This window comes from Oryctolagus cuniculus, chromosome 7 (genome assembly GCF_051225735.1).
Source record: "Oryctolagus cuniculus isolate XC-2025 breed Fujian yellow rabbit chromosome 7, ASM5122573v1, whole genome shotgun sequence".
In the NCBI taxonomy this organism is placed as follows: domain Eukaryota; kingdom Metazoa; phylum Chordata; class Mammalia; order Lagomorpha; family Leporidae; genus Oryctolagus; species Oryctolagus cuniculus.
In genome coordinates, this window is record NC_142873.1 from 151,990,251 (window position 1) to 152,009,809 (window position 19,559).

Genomic DNA, 19,559 nt, shown 5'->3' on the forward strand with positions numbered 1-19,559 from the left:
CTGTGGCCTGGGAAAGCAGTAAAAGATGGCCCAAGTGCTTGGGCACCTGCACCCATGTGGGAGACCTGGAAGAAGCTCCTGGCTCCCAGCTTTGGATCAGCGTAGCTCCAGCCATTGCGGCCATTTGGGGAGTGAACCTGTGGATGGAAGACCTCTCTCTCTCTCTCTGTAACTCTGCCTTTCAAACAGATCTTTAAAAAAAAAAGTTTCTTTGAAAGGCAAAGTGAGAGTACAAGAGCAAGAAATCCTCTTTCATCCGCCTGCTAGTTCACTCCCAAATGCCTGCAACTGCCACGGTTGGGGCTGGGGCTGGGAGCCCAGATTCCCACAGGGAACATCCAGGAGGAAGCTGGATGGAAAGCAGAGTTGGGACTGGATCCCAGGCACTCCAGTATGGGATGCAGGCACTGCCGAACCAAACACCACCCCCTAAAAGCTTATCTTTCTCATCAAACACTTTTTTTTTTTTAATCAACTTGAAAGGTAAAGCAAGATAAACAGATCTTCCATCCAACGGTTCATTCTCCAAATGCCCACAACAGGCAGGGCTCGGCCAGGCTGAGCCCAGGAGTCCATCTCTCCCTCTGGGTCTCCCACGTGGGCGGCAGGGGCCCAGGCACTCGGGTCATCATTTGGGGCTTCCCAGGAGGAATCGGCAGGAAGCTGGATCCGGAGCGGAGCAGCCAAGACTCAAACCAGGCACGCCGAGGGCTGTGCAGGCATCTCAAACAGCGGCTTAACCCACGGGGCCAGAACGCCAGCCCCAAAGTCATCTTTAAATTCCATCTTCCCCACCAACTTTTTGAACATTGATGTTGGCAGTTGACTCTCTCCCGGCCAACACTGGCTATTTTGCTCACGGCTTCTCAGAGCCTGGCACGGAGCTGGGAGCCAATAAATATTTACTCAGCGAGAGTTCCTAGGGGCACGCCCGTCTCTGATCCTGTCCTACAGGTCTGTGACACTCTCATGGGGCTGACCTGCCGCGTTGTGTGCCACAGGTTACCTGGGCAAGCTTTTACTTGGCCACCGGTTGTGTGCAGAGCGGGCCTTGGACAGGGCCTGGTTCACAGCAACAATGCTTGTCAATGGCCCACCGGTTACTACCTAATTCCAGCCAGAGAGAGCAAGCCAGGCAGGGCGGATGCTGCCAGCAGGCCCGGCACCCCCGGTCTCCCACCTCCTGGGCCGACAGCAGGTATCTGCAGACAGAGAGGCAGAGGCCCTGAGCCACTTCGCAGCTCCCCCTGGACCAACGGGCTGCATCCCGAGTCCCACCGTTTGCGGAGTCCAGTGTGCTCATCTCTTTACCTGTGCGGTGCACGACCAACCTGTCACAGGTAGCCAGGGGGGCAGGGTCTTCTATTCACCTGTCACCTCGCGGTGCTAAAGCGAGGCCTGGCATGACAGGAGGTGCTCAAGAGACGGGACGGCCCGGGGAGCGGTACCGCTAGACCCAGGCTCAGGCGCAGGGTCCCACCGCACGCGGCAGGCGCCGAGCCCCCCAGGCCCGGGTCCGCCGCAGGACCCCGCGCGCGCGCCGGGTGGGGCCCACGCGGCGCCCTCCGCACCCCCAGCCGGTGCGCGTCTGTGGGCACGGCCCCTCCAGCGCCGCGGCTGCTCCTGCAGCCTCAGAGCCCGCGGCCCGGCGCGCGAGCGGGGAGAAGCCCCCGGAAGCCCCCGGCCGCCGCGCCCCGCCCGCGCCGGGCCCCGCCCCCGCGTCCCTATCCGGAGCCCCGCCCCCCGCGCCGCGCTCCATACTTGGCGATCGCCGCGGCCCCGCGCGCTCATTGGCCGGGCGCTGGCGGCGTGGGGGGCGGGCCCGGGCCCGGCCGGGGCGGGGAAGGAAGGTGGCGGCGGCCCGGCGCGGGGGGAGGGGGGCGCTGACCCGGATGTTCACTCCTGGGCACCCGGGGAAGTGGAAGCGCAGGGCCCTGCTGCGGGGGGGAGAGCCACAGACGCCGGGACCGGGACCGCCGCCGCCGCCGCCATGGTAAAGACCCCCCCACGCACACGCATACCCCCGCCCGCCTCCCCCGCCTCCCGGAGCTCGCGCGCCCCTCCCCCCGCCAGCCCCTGGCCCGAAGGAGGATGGGTTCCCGGGGTGGGGGAGGGGCGGGGTCCCGGACCCTAGGTGGACCCCACCCCTCGGCGCTCGGGAGGGGCCGAGGGCGCGGGGGGCCAGGCGGGGCGATGACCCCGTCGCCCCCTCCCGCCCCGCCTGGACGCAGGCTGGAGCCCCCCTCTGCGCCTAGGCCCGGCTAACCCCCAGAGCCCGGGCGAGACCCTCCGTTCCCCGGGACCCGGCCGGGCACCACCTGCGGTCACCTAGGCGTGCCCCCGTCCTCCTGGTCCAGGTGCCCGCGGCCCGGGCCTGGCCAGGCCGCCGTGGCTCCCAGGCTAGGCCCCCTCCCCCCAAACTCTGTGGCCTCGGTCTGGACCCCGCCGACTCCTCCTCCACGGACCCTGCCCGAATCTTCTCTTCCGGGGTCTCTTCGCCCCCGACCCGCACATCCCCCGACTTCTCAGCGCAGCCTGCGCCTGCCGCTGCGGCCCCGGCCCCGGCCTGACCTCCGGCCCGGGCCCTGCTCCCTGCCCTGCCGGCGACCCCGGCGTCCCCGCCCTGTACCTGGGGCGCCCCCGGGCCGGGGAGGGGTGGTCCTGGTGCCGAGCCCTCTCAGCCCTGAGGGTAGCCTCGTCTGGGGGAGGCCTCCTGAGCGAGCGGGGGAAAGGGGCACCCGTGTGCCCGGAAGGCGGGTCAGGGCCCGTGCCGCCGGGCGAGCGTGCGGGGCCGAGTGGGCTCAGCGTCGGGCGAGGGGGAGCCGACAGGGCGGGGTGAACGCACAATCGCCCTTGTGAGGCCGGCCCAGCCCTGGGGTGCCGCCCGGCCTGCGCCCCACACATGGCCTGGACACGATGCATCCCAGCAGGCGCAGCCTCCCGTTCCCCCTGAACTGTCAGCTGGTGAGGGTTGGAACTGCGGACTATGGAGGCTTGTCGGATCAGGTGAGCCGGCCCGCCGGGGCTGTGTGTCCTGGCATTTGGAGGAGCCTGCGGTTTCAGAGAGGCCCCCACAGTTAAGCCTGCCCCTTGTCGGCTTTGGAACCTTCTGCAGGGCAGGCGGGGCGCCTGGGTTGAAGGGCGAGGACCCCTGCCCGCTGCACCTGGCCAGGTGTGGGCGCTTCCCATCCAGCACAGGCCTGTGTGTGTCTGTGGACTTTGGGCCTCAGAGGGCTTGGAGGATCCTGGTCCCTTGTTTCATGGTGCTGGGTTGCTGCTAGCTAGGGCGACCGAGTTTTGTCTTGGTGTTTTCCTGTGTATTGATTGGAAACGTGGGCTGTGTCTTTCTTAATGCTTTTGGGGCCATTAGCTTTGGCTGAAAGCTGGCTGTTTGAGGGGTGGGACCGGCTCCAGGCCTGGGTGGAGGACTTGTGCAGCACAGTTCTGGGTGAGTGCTTTGCACTCAGTTTTGAAAGTGTGCTCTCAGGGCAGGCACAGGGCAGGATGGGTGGAGTGGCCAGGTGGGGCTCAGTGCACAGGGCGGCAGGGACTCCCAGGGCCTCTCCAGAGCCCCGTTCTCTGCTGTCACTTGAGCAGTCCGAAACCACGGAAGGGCTGGGAAAAATGGCCTGTCTGCCACTCACTGCTGTGTGCGTCACCTGTCCAGGCTTAGCCCATGTGGGTCGCTGGCCCCGTTCTGCACAGGTGAAGGCAAGGCTCAGGAGGTGAAGTAGGCTGTGGGAGGGCTGCTCTGTGGGGGAAGTGCATCTGGCAAAACCCCCCCCTCCCCCCCATTGCACCAGTCTCGCGTGATGCTGATGGGATTCTTGAGTGGCGAAGGAAGAGGAGCGTTGTGGTCCAGTCACATGCTGTACCCTTCAGGAGTCTATGGTAGTGAAGGGGTGGTGTGGTATGCGGGCTTGTTTAGTACTGGCCAGGACATGAGCTCTTGGTGGACATAATTTTTTTTTTTGACAGGCAGAGTTAGACAGTGAGAGAGAGAGAGAGAAAGGTCTTCCTTCCGTTGGTTCACCCCCCAAATGGCCGCTACGGCCGGTGCTGCACTGATCTGAAGCCAGGAGCCAGGTGCTTCTCCTGGTCTCCCATGCGGGTGCAGGGCCCAAGCACTTGGGTCATCCTCCACTGCCCTCTTGGGCCACAGCAGAGAGCTGGACTGGAAGAGGAGCAACTGGGACAGAACCAGCGCCCCAACCAGGACTAGAACCTGGGGTGCCGGTACCACAGGCAGAGGATTAGCCTAGTGAGCTGCAGTGCTGGCCGGTGGATATGAATTTTTAAAAACATTTGTTAGAGGGAGGACAGAGAGAGATCTTCCATCCACTGGTTTGCTCTCCAAATGGCTGCAACAGGCCAAAGCCAGGAGCCAGGTGCTCAATCTGGATGTCCCACGTGCGTGGCAGGGGCCCAGGTGCTTGTGTCGTGCTCTGCTGCTCTGCCAGGTGTGTTAGCAGGGAGCTGGATCGGAAGCTGAGCAGCTGGGCTAGAACCAGTGCTGCACCATGGGATGCCAGCATCACGAGCAGGGGTTTCTCAGCGCTGAGTGCCAAGGGCAGGGCTGTATCCCTAGGGCGTAGAACAGCGTCTGGCACTGAAGGCGGGAAGGCTTTGGGGATATGTCTACGGCCATGAACTTAGCCACTGGGACTTCATACCTGTCCTGTCAGTAACTTTGTATCTGGTATCCCCTAGGCTTGTAAGTAATTTCTGACTACATATTTGTCAAGTTTATCTCCTGTTTGAATACTCTGATGAGCTGGCATAGACTGTTGGGCTCAGACAAAAGAGGTGGCGTGTGCGGCTGCATCATAGGTAAGAGAAGTGATCACTGTGGTGTCTTACAGTAAGTTTTTAAAAAATATTTATTTGAAAGACAGAATAATAGAGAGAAAGACGGATGGAGATCGTCCATCCACTGGTTCGCTCCCCAAATGGCTGCAGTAACCAGGGCTGGCTCCGTCCTGGTCTCCCACGTGGTGGCAGGGCTCAGGCACCTCGGCCATCCCCATCAGGAGCATTGGTAGGGAGCTGGATTGGAAGCAGAGCAGCAGGGACTCAAACTCAGCCTGCTGTGCCCCAGCACCGGCCCCTTCAGCAGGTTGAAATGCAGATAGCTGCATCTGTTAGCCGTGGGGAGGCAACAGCGTGAGGCTTGGACGTGCATTTGGCTTTGGAGTTGCAAGATTTTCGTTGGCATCACTTTTCTCCCCAGTAGGCCAGCGGCATTATTTGGGTTCCCTCTGCAGATAGTAGCGGTACCCCTATGTAAGTGCTTTCCGCCTTCCAGAGCCCCATTTAGAGTCCCGGGTGCTGGACGGCGGGGCAGGGGCAGCGCAGGGACCTGGGGAGGCCGCCTCGTGTTTGTTGCTCCAGCTTCCGGGTGGTTTTGCCTGCCGGGAGCCGTGGAGAAGGCCCTCATGTTGTTCCAGGTAAAGCAGTAGGGTTGACTGTGAGGGGTGGGGCCTGGTCTTCTGGGGTGGGAGGATAGCTAGTTCAGCTCCCACTCCGGAGGGGGAGGGGACACAGCCCTGTGCACTTCAACCCAGAGAGCCTCTTTGGGGCAGTGCTTGCAAAAAGTAACAATCAGTGCTTGGGGTTAAGGAGCTGATGCTGATAAGCTGTGACTTTGAAAACAGATATTCACGTTTATAGGCCTATACTTTTACATTGTCTGGGGCGGTAGGAGAGCACAGTGGAGGGTGGGTTAGCACAGGGAAGTAGGCAAGGCAGATAACCCTTACCTCTCGGAATCCTGCTTCCCAGGTGGCCTGTTGGGTACATACAGAGGCAGCAAGGGGGTATCTGAGGCTCGAGGGGGGTGTGTGTGTGAAGTGTCTGCTCTGGCGCTCACGGGGAGGATGCACTCTTAGCCCCCTCTCACAGGGCGTCTCTGTTACATACAGGTTACTGTTTAGTAAACCCACAAGCATGCTGACTGAAGAGCCGGGCCTTTGGGGTGTGCCTGCTCTGTGCCCCCCCCCCGGCTGTGGCAGTGACTGCAGGCCACCCGTTCCTCTGCACACGGAAGCACTCTCCCACCTTGAAGGTGGCCTTGGGGTGCTGTGGAAGTCCAGCCCTTTGACCTGGGTGGCTAGCATTGACTGAGACTCCACTTTGATCCAGAAATGGGACTTAGGTCATGGCTCAGCCCCTGTTGCTTACAAGGAACCGGAAGCTCAGGAGGCTGAACGAGCGGAGTGAATGGCAGGGCTGGGACTCCGATCGGGTCTGCCTGACTCCGTGTGGGACGTTCCGTCTGTTTCTCAGGCACTGAGCACAGGGCCCTAAGTACAGGATCTTGTCCTGCTTTTGCAGCTGACCCACCAGGAAGGGTGGGGTGTAGAAGCCCGAAGGTGCCACCACCTGGAGCAGTGCCATTTCACACTAGACTTTTTTTTTTTTTTTTAATTTATTTCTTTATTTGAAAGAGTTACAGAGAGGCAGAGGCAGAGGCCGCAACAGCCAGAGCTGTGCTGATATGAAGCCAGGAGCCAGGAGCTTCTTCCAGGTCTCCCACGCAGGTGCAGGGGCCCAAGGACTTGGGTCATCTTCTACTTTCCCAGGCCACAGCAGAGAGCTGGATCAGAAGTGGAGCAGGACCAGAACCGGCACCCATACGGGATGCCAGCACTGCAGGTGGTGGCTTTAACCTGCTACGCCACAGTGCTGGCCCCCAGACTAGGCTTTTATAGGTTAACGCTTCAGTGTAAGGACTTGGAGATAAGGTTTATGGGTTTGTGGGGCACTAGCCATGTGCCATGCATTCTGTTAGAAGCTTTAGCCCACTGAATCCTCCTTGTAGTGACCCAGCTGGGAAGGTTCAACCTTAGGAGGGGCAGCGGAGTGTAAGAGGGCAGATGAGGAGCCTGACCGAGCCTTCTCATGAGGTTGCTAGGGTGAAGTGAGATGGCACATGCCAGGTGCTCCCAGAGCGGCTGGCACATCGCTAGGTAGATGGTTATTACTCCGAGCTCCATGTTACAGGAGGGTGCCGAGCACCATGTGGTTAGTGTCTCCATAGCTACCAAGCAGAGGAATGCGGTGTTCTGACTCCTGACCTAGGCCTTTTTCCTCCACTTTCACCACCTGCTGGTGGCTGCTTGGAGGTTTGCATGGCTTTGGGCCGTGCGGTGAGAGGAGAACTTCCTTACTCCTCACAGACGACTGGTTCCCGGTGCAGATGCCGTGTCTGTGCTGATGGAGACCCCTGTGGTTGGAGGGGTCTTCGCCTCTTCCAGGCTTGGGACAAGACTGAGGACTGTCCCAACTCCACGAGGGCAGGCCTTGTCTGGCTCCTGCTAGCTGCTGTGTACCTGCACTGGCCGCCTGGCATGTGGTCAGGACCTTGTAAAAGCAGACGAATGAGTGAACGGGGGAGAGATGAGAGGAGAGGTGGGCTTGCCGGGTGCTCCGGGGGGTGGGCTTTGGAGCTGTGCACTCTGGGTTGAGTCCTGTTTGCCACTTAGCAGGTGATCTCAGGGGAGGCTCCTAATCTCTCTCAGCGTGTTTCCTGATCTGTGGCGTGAGGCTGGCCTTTACAGGGGCACCAGGAAAGAGATGAAATGCCTGGCACACGGAGGATGGCGGCGCTGTTTGTTAGTTGACACATCCTGCATCCCACAGAGTGAGGGACATCGATGGAAGCCGGAGGCCACCTGTGTCCAAAAAGTCAAGTGCAGCAGGAAGGAAGTGGACCAAGAAAAGATGTAGGGAGGGCCACCTGTGCACAGACATGGCTCATGTCCACCTCCTCCAGGAAGCCCTGGAACCCCCCTAGTCCCCAGGCAGCTTGGGGGCTGCACATAAAGCTGCCCAAGACCTTGCCCAGGAGAGAGGGTGGGGTGGGGAACAGACAAGGAGATGCATCCCACAGAAGCCAGGGGGAGGGCCACGGTCAGCCCGTGAGTTGGGAGCTGCCTTAGCCTGGGGTGGGAGTCGCATGGCACCTGGGTTTGCACTCAGTCCAGGACAGAATGGAGCCGGTGACATTTTTGACAGGCTCAGTGGAAATTTGAGGAGGCTGGCAGAGTAGTGGTATTTTAGGAAGTGTCCCCTGGCCACAGTGGGTGGAAGGACCGGAGGGGTGAAAAAGGGGGAGGCAGGAGGGACGAGAGCCTCGGCCACTGCGTAGCTGCCGGCGTGAGAAGGAAAGGACAGGGAACTGGAGAGCGAAAGGTCGGAATGCAGAGGGGGACGCCGTGATTGGCCACCTCTGCCCCCAGGGAGCTGTCCTGATTGGACAGATTGTCACTGACACATAGCTCTTTCTGGTCGGTTTCAGTCCTAGATACTGGTGTCTACAAGTCTTGGTATCCTCTTAACAACTGAAGGGGGATTTCAGTCTGGTTAGCCCAGTGAGCGGCGTGCCAGCCGTTCAGTATCTGCCGGTGACACCAGCTCCAGCCTGATGTGGCCACCCATCGGGCCCTGGAAATAGAGAGGTGCCCGCGCGCCCTGTCTGCTGAGGGAGACTGCAGGTGGGAGCCCCTGCAGGTGGCTGGGAGCACAGGAGCTCCAGATGGCCCTCTGCTGGGGGAGGGGGGTGGCACGCTCGGAACCCTGAGGTCCACCTAGGCAGTCCTGGCACCGGGCCGCCCTGCTTCTGCTGATTGTCCTGTTGAGTCACTCATTCCCTGGACACCTGCTGATCAGGCACAGAGACTGTTGGAATACGTCCAGTGTGACAGTGAAAGTCAGATGGAGGAGGCAGGTTCCCACCTGCAGCCAAAGACCTTGAAGGCCCTGGAGATGAGTGCAGAGTTGGCACAATGAAGCCCTCAGCCCAGGGCACAGGTGGTCACGGAGCCCCACACCTTCCTCTCGCTACAGCTTCCCCCGTTGCTGTTGTCCCTGGGACACCTGTGAAGGGGAGCCGTCCCCTGCAGCTTCTCTAGTTCCCATCCTGTCCTGCGTTTTCCAAAGTCTCACCTGCTGTGGAGGGGTTATCGTGAGACTGAAGTGAGTTTTAAGTGTGGACAGTGTAGACAGTGCCCGGCGTGTTGTCAGTGCACGGGGTGCTGCCTGTGCTGCTGTGCTGTGGTCCTTTTGTTCACGTGGATGGCTGGTGGGTGGTGGTAGCCTTCCAGCCTGCCTTGAAGACGGGGGCTGTTGCCGTCTGAGACCCCAGGAGGTCAAGTCCCTTGCCCAAGGCTCGTGGTCTCGGCGGTTCAGTCTGGTTCAACCCCTGACTGGTGAAAGCAACAGCTGGGCGTTTTCCGACCCCATAGTTGTGGTGTTGCTGATTGCAAGCAGTGGTCACCGCTGGCTCAGGCCCTGGCCTTCCCACCCTCTGCTTGTGCTGCTTTGTGAAGCTTCCTTTTTGTGCCAAACTCACAGGGCCCTTCTGGGCTCGGATCTGCTCTGGAGCCACACTGTGATGAGCAGTGTTGGGCTGTTGCCTCTGCCAGGTGAGGGCTTTGCCGTGGGAGGCCGGGAAGGGAGGCTTATGCTTGTACCCTTTCTGCTGTGCTGAGCAGCTTCCGGTTAGAGCCGAGCCAGATGCCCTCTGCCCTTCTCCATTGTAGCTGTGATGGACGGGGAGAGCTCAGGCCTGGCCTGCTCATGTTCAGGCTAGCTGCTTAGTGCTTCTCTTTCGAGGCTTTGGCCCCGATGGGCTGTATCTGGTTTTACCTGTGCTGGCTCCCTGTGGTGCATGCAGTTTTGTGCTCAGAACCTGGGGGTTACTCTTTAGTATTTTCTTTTTCTGCGTATTACCATTGGTTGAACTCTTTGCTTAACACATTAAATCCAATTGAAAATTGATCTCTGTTAAAAATAAGAGTGGGGGCCGGCGCTGCAGCTCACTAGGCTAATCCTCCGCCTTGTGGCACCGGTACACCGGGTTCTAGTCCCTGTCGGGGCGCCGGATTCTGTCCCGGTTGCCCCTCTTCCAGGCCAGCTCTCTGCTGTGGCCAGGGAGTGCAGTGGAGGATGGCCCAAGTGCTTGGGCCCTGCACCCCATGGGAGACCAGGATAAGTACCTGGCTCCTGCCATCGGATCAGCACAGTGCGTCAGCCGCAGCGCGCCGGCCGCGGCGGCCATTGGAGGGTGAACCAACGGCAAAGGAAGACCTTTCTCTCTGTCTCTCTCTCTCACTGTCCACTCTGCCTGTCAAAAAAAAAGAAAAAAAAAAGAGTGGGAATAAGATCAGGAGGAGACATACAGTTCGGCACATGTTCCCTCAGACTTACCCCCAACGTTAAAGCTGAAAATTTGCCATGGGACTCCAAATCCCATTAAGTTGGCAAGTACCAATTCCATCTTACTAGTTAATGTGGTTAGTTTAAGTTCATAATTGATCATAAAGATAGGATTAAGTGTCAAAGGGATCACATAAATAAGACCAAGTGTTTGCTAATAATAATTGATAGAATTAAAAAGAGAGAACGATCCAACATGGGAAGCAGGCCACGCAGCAGACTCATAGAATGACAAATGCCCTCAACAGCACTCTGGTCTCAGAATCAGCCCTTAAGGCATTCAGATCTGGCTGAAAAGCCCATGAGAGCATTTCAGGCATGGAAAACCAAGACACTGTGGCCAAAAATGACCTACATGAAAGATCCCTGTGAGTGAGATCCCAGCGGAAAGGGACCGTCAAAGGAGGTACCTTTCTCTGAAGAAAGGAGAGAACTTCCACTTCGATTATGGCCTTGTTGAAATGATGTCAGAATTTGTGAACTCAAGAGGCTTCCATAGTCTTGGGAGCTCATGACAAGAGCCTCGGGTGATCACTGATGTCATAAATAAGAGTGTCAGTTGTTAAATCGACAACAGGAGTCACTGTGCACTCCCCATGTAGGACCTCTGTCCTTAATGTGCTGTACTGTGAGAATTAACAGTAGAACTAGTCTTCAAACAGTACTTTATACTTTGTGTGTCTGTGTGGGTGCAAACTGTTGAAATCTTCACTTAGTATAGAGTTGATCTTCTGTATATAAAGATAATTAAAAATGAATCTTAATGAAGAATGGAGTGGGAGAGGGGGTAGGAGGTGGGATGGTTTGGGGGTGGAAGGGCGGGTATCGGGGGAAGAACCGCTATAATCCAAAGGTTGTATTTATGAAATTTATATTTATTAAATAAAAGCTTTCTATTAAAAAAAGGTTAAAAAAAACCCTGGGGGGAGGAGTTTTTATCTACCACACCCTCCTGGTGAAAAATCCAGTCTTAGGCACCATGACCACTGGAGGAGACCCTTGTAAATTTTCCCCATTCCATCTCAGCTTTGTAGTTATTTGTTTGTTTATTTAATCAGTGCTTTTCTTCTCTGCCGAGCACAGCTTACCAAGGGACCTCCGGGTCAGCGTGGGGGCCTGGGGCACGTTCCTGTCCTAGGAGCTCCTGGCTCAGCAGAGGGCGGCCATGCCTGGCTGTGGAGGTTGCTGTGGTGCGAATGTCCAATGTGAGCTGTTGTTGCGTGTTGCACGTGCACCCTGCGAACAGCTCCTACCCTGGCACAGGATGGTGCGCCCACCTGGCCATCCTGAGCTTCGAGGCCCCTAGCTTGGTCCAGAGACGTGCGCTGTGGCCCAGGAGCTGGGCGTCCCTTGGAAGAGCGGTCTTGTTCTGTGGTTATTTCATATTCACTGCAGGCGTCTCTTAGTCATGGCAGTGCCCCTCCCTGCTGCCAGGGTCCCTGCTGTGTGCCCACAGAGCGTCTGTTTCCTCATTCTGCAGATAAGAAAACCAAAGCTCAGGAAGCTGTGGGATGTGTGGAAGGGTCCCCCCAGAGCTGGTGGCAGTGTCTCCATGCAGCCCCGGTGCACTGCACCCAGAGCCCCTGCCGGCTGAACTCTCGCACCGGTTCCCTGGGTGCTTGCTTTGTCAGTGAGGAAACTGAGGCTGCGAGGTTCCTCCGTAGGTGCAGCACCTGTGGCTGAGGGAGTCTGGGTTTAGTTCAGAAGTTAGATGGAGGGTGGGAAGGGGTGAGGGTGGGGGTGGGGTGGGCCCGTGTAGTTGGATTGACGACGGCTGGAGCTTTGTGAGTGGTGAGCTGTTTTCAGAATGATCCCTGCTCAGCAGGAAGTCAGATGTGCCTTAGCCTACCAGCGGCCAGGGAGCCGCCTGGCACCAGGACGGGACAGTTCTTTGTGCGGAAATTTCAACATCCCTGCTCCTGCCTGTGACACGAGTACCAGCCCATGTCCCACTCAGCATGACAGCCTCTTGTTGGGGCTTTTGGCTCAGTCTTGCAGGGTTCCCTCTGCTGTTTCCTGTGAAGCCCCACCCTAGCCCTGGACACCACGCACAGTGTAAGATGCAGGAGAAAGACAAGATTGGCCAGAGCCACACACACACACACACACACACACACACACACACAGGAGAAAGACAGGATTGGCCAGAGCCACACATACACACAAGGGGAGAGGGGGTGCCGTGACACAGACCGGCTCTCCAGTACTGGGTGCAGGTGTCCGGGCTGCGCTGAGCCGGCTGTGCCGCAGCAGTGCCCCAGGACCGGTCTGGTTGAAGTTAGGTGGCGCCCAGCAGGTGGAGTTGATTACTCTCATTCTGCCAGGTGAGTTTGTCTCTTATCCGTGGCGGGGTAGATGAATGATACATCTCCCTTCTGGGTTTCTGTGTGCTGTGGCACAGTAAGGTGGCCCCCGGCCCCCCGCCCCCATCTTCTTGCTCCACAGGTGTTTGTTGAAAGGATGAATGTCTGGTAGGTCTTTAATAAATGCAAAGGCCCCTCCCCCACGTTAGGTTGAACCATATGGAAAAAGTAAAAAGTGGTTGAATACCATCAGCCTTTCAGTGGTTCAACCTAATCCAGACTAAATACTTGGGCAGAGCAATTCCATTGTACTTGGAACCTAAGTACCTGGGCCATCATTTGCTGCCTCCCAGGTGCGTTGGCAGGATGCTGGATTAAAAGACAGAAGGCAGGTCCATCCCACGCACTCTGATACGGGATGCGAGCATCCCAGGCAGTGGCTTAACCCACTGCACCACAGTACTTGCCCCGGTGTCGCTTCCAGCACTGGAGGCTGTTTGGTGAACTTGTGAAGTGTTGGGAACTGTGATACTAATAATGAGTGACATTCACCGATGCTCCACACATGGTGGACACTGCGCACCTGGCCCGAAGCCGCATGACAGCCATTCTTGGAGTTCCCAGGTCATTATTCCAGGCCGTCTTGATGTCTGAGTCCAGGATAGTGAGGGACGGGGGGCCTCGACCAGAAAGCCTGGGTGCAGTTGCAAGCCATGCAGACCTGGGCAGTCTCCTTCACTCTGGGCCTCCGTCTCCTTGTCTGAAACTCTGAGAATAGCCATTTATGATGGGTTTATGAGGATTAAAGGAACTAATACACGTAAAGCCAGGCACATAGTAATGCTGTTACTAACACCCTGTTATTATCAGCGACATGGACTCTTAGTGTGGTACTGGAGCAGATGGCACTTCCCATGTGCACATTATATACTGGGGAGAGGCAGGGCTTGGTGTCCATGGTTAGGTCACAGTGGAGACGTCACCGAACGCCCTGGTTGTGCTCGGTCGGCCTCATAGAGCTGCACCTGCTTCTGCAGGTGCCTTTGTTCCAGGGGACACCACAAATCGCTGGTCTGGGAAGTGGCCCACTCTGGTGTCCCCATCACGTTTGGTGCCAGAGGCTTTGGGGGAACCTCTGTCGGTTGGTGCGCCTTCTCCTCCCCTTGCCCCCCACCCCTGGGTGCTGCGTTTATTTCCTGACCCATTTTCCCTCTTCAATTGCACAGGTGCCTGCACAGGTGCGCTTAGCTTCTGCAGCCCATGCTGCATTTGTGAACTGCCTTAGTCTTGGAGGACTTCACTGCCTTGGGTGGGTCATAGTTCATTTCTGGGGACATGTTTGACTTCAAGGCATGTGAGTAAAAGCCAAGATAAAGGAAAATGGGAAGAAAACTGGTGTTTGATGGAAGCCCCCCCTCCCCCATCCGCATCACCCCATGGCCACTCAGCAGCTGTGCGTGCTTGACCTTGGTGCCGCCTCACCCTGAGCCTTGGTTTCTGACCAGGAAGAGGGAGCTTCTGTCCTCTTCCTCGTAGGGATGTGGAGAGTGAGACACAGGTGCTTAGCCCAGCTCTCACACGTGGGCCTTTCCTCCAGGCTGCTTGTTGTCTGGGAATCCCATCCTTTGCCATGTGAAGTGGCCCCTTTGGACTAGGCCTGAAAATCCCCGTCCTGGGAAATGCTTTCAATCTAAAATGCACACGAGATAAAAAAAAACGAGGAAAGGGAAGGACGTGCAGGTCGTGTTGGTCCCAATAAGGAGAGGCCCTGAGCTCCGGGTTCGGGGTGCTTGCTCCTGGGCCACTCCTAAGCTCAGGAGGCCCCTGCACGTCTGCTTCCGGGGAGTCTCAGGCCTGCAGCTTTCCTGGGGCCAGCCTCTGTGTGCTGGGCAGCACAGGCGCCGCCTTGTGTCGTCACCGCCAGAGCCCTGTCCTGCCTCCAGTTTCAGAGGTGGAAACGGAGGCCTGAGAAGGCCTATAAGCCAGGTCCTTCCTGATGCCGGGATGTAACCCGCAGGGTCCCCAGGGGGCCGGTCCCAGGATACTGGTGCTGTGCAGGGAGCAGGGCTTTATCTGCATGATTGTTGCACATGTGTCTGGGTGTTCAGACTGACGCAGTGGGAAGTGGGGTGCAGGTAGGTGACTGACCCTGGACTTGCTTGGGTGATTGGAGCCCACCTTAAATGCAGGGAGAGTGTGCGTGCAGTGGTTGCTCGGGTAAGCAGGAGCCTCACTTCCTGTGTGGTGGCTTCTCACCCTAAGTGGTCTTTGAGGCCCGGAGTGCTGTCTTTCCCCCTTCCTTCCTGCTCTCCTCCCGTCTCAGTGTGTGCAGCCAGACCCTGCCGTGATGAGAGCAGGCACTGAGCTGGCTGGGGGGGGGGGGGGGGGCCATGAGTGAACAGAGACCACACTGCACAGCTGCCTCTGTAAGGGCACGCGGAGAGCTCATCTCTGACCTCTGGGAGCCGACAGCACCACCCGTGCTCCTCATCTTATCATGTCTGAGCGGTGATCCTGATAAGTAGGCGCAGCGTCCACCTCGCCTGTCACCCGGAGTTCATCGCCCCTCCTTGAACTTCCTCCTGCGGCGTTCGTGCGACTGCAGCCTAGAAGCCCCTTGTCCTTTTGCCCTCCAGAGTGACTTGCGCGGTTTTTCTCTGTGCTGTGGCCTGCGCCTCTGAGCATTCTGAACTCCAGAGGGGGCACTGCGTGCCGGAACGTCCCCCAGGAGCCTGCTGGCCTTTTGTGATTCCATCCGGCTGTGTGTATTGATGGTAAAGGGAGCAGTTCTTGAAACAGATAAGGACTGGTTGCCGCGGCCCCAAGGCAGGGCCCACCCGGCATGTGACTGGACGTTATTCGAGTGCTGGGTCCTCAAGTCCCGATGCGCTCAGAGTGCACTGAGGCCTGCCTCTCACCGCGTGGCCCGCGAGGCGCTGGGGTGACTGACGGATTCGAGTTGGATTCCGTGACATGCCAGCGTCTCTGAGAGGGGAACGTGACAGCCAAGCTCAGGCGATGGCTGTGTTCTGGAGCAGGTACATCCGGGTTCTCAACCAGCCCTCAGTTAATAAAGCAGAAATGGCAGAGTGTCGGTTCTGTGCACTGCACTTAGCGATCCGCCGGCATTGTGCCTGGTCAGGGGACCCTGTGGCTTTAGGGCTTTGAGGTAGAAACTGCAGACGTAGGGACTTTAGGTAAATTGCTGCTAAGTAATGGGGTCTGGACTTGAACCCAGCTGCTCTCTTCAGAGTCAGCCCTTGCCCTTGGCTGTGTCATGGAGTTCCACGCTCACGTGAGAGCTTGGAGCTCGTCTGAGGACTCAGGTCAACTGCAAGAGCCACAGGGAGTGGGGTCCTGGTCTGACCTCTGGGGTCTAGGGTCCACGCTGAGAAGTCTTCTGCCGGATAAGCTCAGCCCCATGAGAAGGCCAGCGCTGTGGTGTAGTGGGTTAAGCTGCTGCCTGTGCTGCCACATCTTACATCGGTGCTGATCCGTGTCCCTGCGGCTCCGCTTCCAGTCCAGCTCCCTGCTAATGCCTCTGGGCAAGCGGCAGAGGATGGCCCAGGGCCTTGTGCCCCTTCAGCGACTGGGAAGATCTGGAAGAAGCTCTTGGCTTCAGCCTGGCCCAGCCCTGGTTGTTGCTGTCATTTGGGGAGTGAACCAGCAGATGGAACATTGATCTTTTTCTTTCTCTTGCTTTCCCCACCCATCTTGTAACTCTGCCTTTTAAATAAAAATAAATCTTTTTTTTTTCTTTTCTTTTTTTTTTTTTTTTTGACAGGCAGAGTGGACAGTGAGAGAGAGAGAGACAGAGAGAAAGATCTTCCTTTTGCCGTTGGTTCACCCTCCAATGGCCGCCGCGGCTGGCGCGCTGCGGCCGGCGCACTGCGCTGATCCGATGGCAGGAGCCAGGAGCCAGGTGCTTTTCCTGGTCTCCCATGGGGTGCAGGGCCCAAGCACCTGGGCCATCCTCCACTGCATTCCCTGGCCACAGCAGAGAGCTGGCCTGGAAGAGGGGCAACCGGGACAGAATCCGGCGCCCCGACCGGGACTAGAACCCGGTGTGCCGGCGCCGCTAGGCAGAGGATTAGCCTAGTGAGCCGCGGCGCCGGCCAAAAATAAATCTTAAAAAAAAAAAAAAAAGGAAGGCTCATCTTGGAACCTGCTTCTGTAGCAGTGAGTGAAATGGGACCTTGTGAGAGCTTCCTGGCTGTTGGGCTGGCCGGTCCAGAATACCAGTGTCTGAGTTACAGAAGGATCCTAGGACAGGTCCAGGCCCTCCCTTGCCCCCTGTGGTCTGTACTAGCCCCTGCACCGTTGCCGTGTTAAGTGGGACACAGGAAGTGGAGTAGCGGGCCCTGGAGAAGGCAGGTGCAGACACGGCGGCGGCACTGCGGCACGATGTCGCGCAGCCCTTACTGGGAGCTGGTGAAGGCCACGGAGCCGCGTGGACGGCCGGCAGCGCTGAGTGGAGCGGAGCGAGTCGGCCCCGCTGTGCACCTGCAGCTCCGCGAACGTCCGCGTAACAACACCTGGCTTGCCGTGGCTGTGAGGCTTAAGCGAGTGAACAGTTTGTAAGCCCTTTGGCGAGTGCCCTGCCAGTCGCAGTGCATGTCTGTGTTACACTGCCCCCCCCCCTTCTCTCCCTCCCCCTCCCGGGTCCCTTCCTGAGGATAATTCCTGGGCATGAGGTGCTAGGGCTGAAGGGAACGAGCGTTCTCTGAGTGCCGCCTCCGGGCCAGGTCCTGGGTGCTTGGAGCTGGATCAGGAGCGCACTGCCTGGAGGAGGTGGGGGGGTGAGCTGCTGAGTGAGAACGTCAGGGCAGGCGCCCTGGGAAGCCCCCCTGGCCCCCTCCCTACCACGAGGGACCTCTTTGTAACCTGATGATATTATTTGTAAGAAAAGTTTGTTACTTCTCATCTGGTATAAAAAGTGAATTGTGGAAAAGTTACTTTGCCAGCAACTACTTTTTAGCCATTTTCTGTGTTGTTTCAGTGTCTTGCTCTCTGCATGGTTTGTAGTTTTTCATGTATATCGTGTTATTTTTTACTTATTTATTTTTCATTTTAGAGGCAGAGAGAGCGCTCCCGTAAGCTGGTTCACTTCCCAAATGCTCACAGTGGCCAGGGCTAAAGCCAGAAGCCAGGAATGTACTTGAGGTCTCTCATATGGGTGGCAGGGACCCAGGTACCTGAGCTGTCACTGCTGCCTCCCAGGGTCTGTGCTGATGGGAAGCTGGAGCAGAGAGCCTGGAATAGGACCCAGGCACCCCACGTGGGACACAGATGTCTCAGCTGCTAGGCTGACACCTGCTCCCTGTGTTTCATATCTTGGTTTTCTTCACTTAGTTTTTGAAACAGGAACGTTCTGTTATAAACTCTTCATGAACATTTTGAATGACTTTGAATACTTCAGCTGGGTAATGGGTAATGGGTAGGGTTATAGCAAAGTCCATGGAGGGGCGGATTTTTGATGCAGCAGGTGAAACACTGCAGTCCATGTCACAGTGCCTGGCTTCAGGTTCTGCCTCCACTCCTGATCCAGCTTCCTGCTAACGTGCACCCTGGGAGGCCACAGGTGATGGCTCGGGTCCTTGGTCCCTGCCACCCGTGTGGGAGACCCCGATTGAATTCTCAGCTCCTGGTTTTGGCCTGAACCAGCCCTGGCTGTTGTGGGCATTAAGAGAATGAAGCAGCATGTGGGAGATCTCTCTCTCTCTCTCTCTTTCAAATCAATCAGTAAATAAAAACCTATAAATTGTAATTTTATTTTCTATAAAAAGTTCATGGAAAATATGGATTATAAAAAAATTGCATGGATTTCAAAATTTTTTGCACCAAGGCAAACTTATCCTCATTTGTTACAACATGTCTGAAACAGGATCTGGTTTGAGGCATTAGGAACAATAAAACTGCAGTTGAGAAAGAGACTTACCAGCAACGTGAATTCTGCAAAAGTTGAATGAAGAATAAACATCGGACTCATTGTGGAGCTTGGTTGGAAGGTAAAATCACTGATGCTTTATGAAAAGTTCACAGAGACAGTGCCTCAAAGAAATCCATTTACAAATGGATAATTCACTTTAAGAAGGGGTGAGCCGGTGTTAGAGACGCAGCCCACAGTGGGATTGTCCACACCAGTTTACAAGGGAAAAGTTCATCTTGTTCATGCCCTAGCTGAAGAGGACTGACGAGCCACAGCAGAAAGCCGTCGACAGCGCAGACTTCTCAGCTGGGTCAGCTCACACAAGTCTGGATGGAAATTTAAAGTGGAGCGGATGTTCAGCCTGACAGGTGCACGGACCTCTGGGCCAGATCCGCCGCAGAGGGAGTGGAGCTTTCAACAGGATTTTCAAACAAGCAGGGTCAGGATTCTGAAGCCTTTCGTCCAGAAGTTGCAGTAGTAGGAGATGACACAATCCTGAAGACACAGCACAGTCCAGGCAGCGGCCGTGAAGAAGTGGATTTGGTGCAGTTGGGGCAGAAGCAAAGGGCAGAGGTCATGGCAGTCATGGCAACAGTGTTTTTGGGGGCGGGGGAGGGGGAGGGAGTGCTCATTTTGCTTGACTCACGGAGGGTCGAAGAATAATACCTGCTGTGAGCGGAGTGAGAAAGTTAGCCCAGGCTTCAGCAAAAGAACCCCCCGGGAAGGCTGCCCCAGGGAGTCCTCGTGTACCGCCACAGCGCTCCTGCTCCTCACCCAACGACGGCGCTTTTGCGAGAGCTTTGATGGGAGATCGTGAGACGTCCACCTTGCAGTCCTGATGGGGCAGCTGCAGCTTCATGTTTCCTAATCTTAAGGAAATTTAAGGGGCATCCATTTTCCTCGTGTACTGTGGGTGATGTGAGACACCTGCACTGACCTGGGGCCGATGCCTCCATTCTCCAGGGGTGGACTGGATTGCTTATGGAAGCGTCTCGACCTTGACCTTGATGAGACATCTGCTGAGACGTACATTTTACATTTTTATATTTGTCTTTTTGTTTTCCTTGGGTTTTTCGAAGTCCCCTTGTACAGTCAGCCCCACCTTGCTG

The 19,559-nt window shown here is 57.0% G+C and overlaps 1 protein-coding gene across 4 annotated transcripts in view; it reads left to right on the forward strand.

Moving 5' to 3' along the window:
• The first annotated feature begins 2,887 nt into the window (after positions 1–2,887).
• CAPZB (capping actin protein of muscle Z-line subunit beta) overlaps positions 2,888–19,559 on the forward strand; it is a 119,207-nt gene continuing 102,535 nt past the window's right edge. For 2 of the 4 annotated variants that reach the window (XM_051858034.3, XM_089301422.1), the window contains exon 1: positions 2,902–3,006. In XM_051858034.3, coding sequence (XP_051713994.3) covers positions 2,917–3,006 — 90 coding nt within the window. In that variant the 5' untranslated portion in view covers positions 2,902–2,916. Of the gene's footprint in view, positions 3,007–8,846; positions 8,977–19,559 lie in introns of those variants that run through there. The other 2 variants (XM_017346515.4, XM_089301421.1) reach the window with 2 other exon arrangements.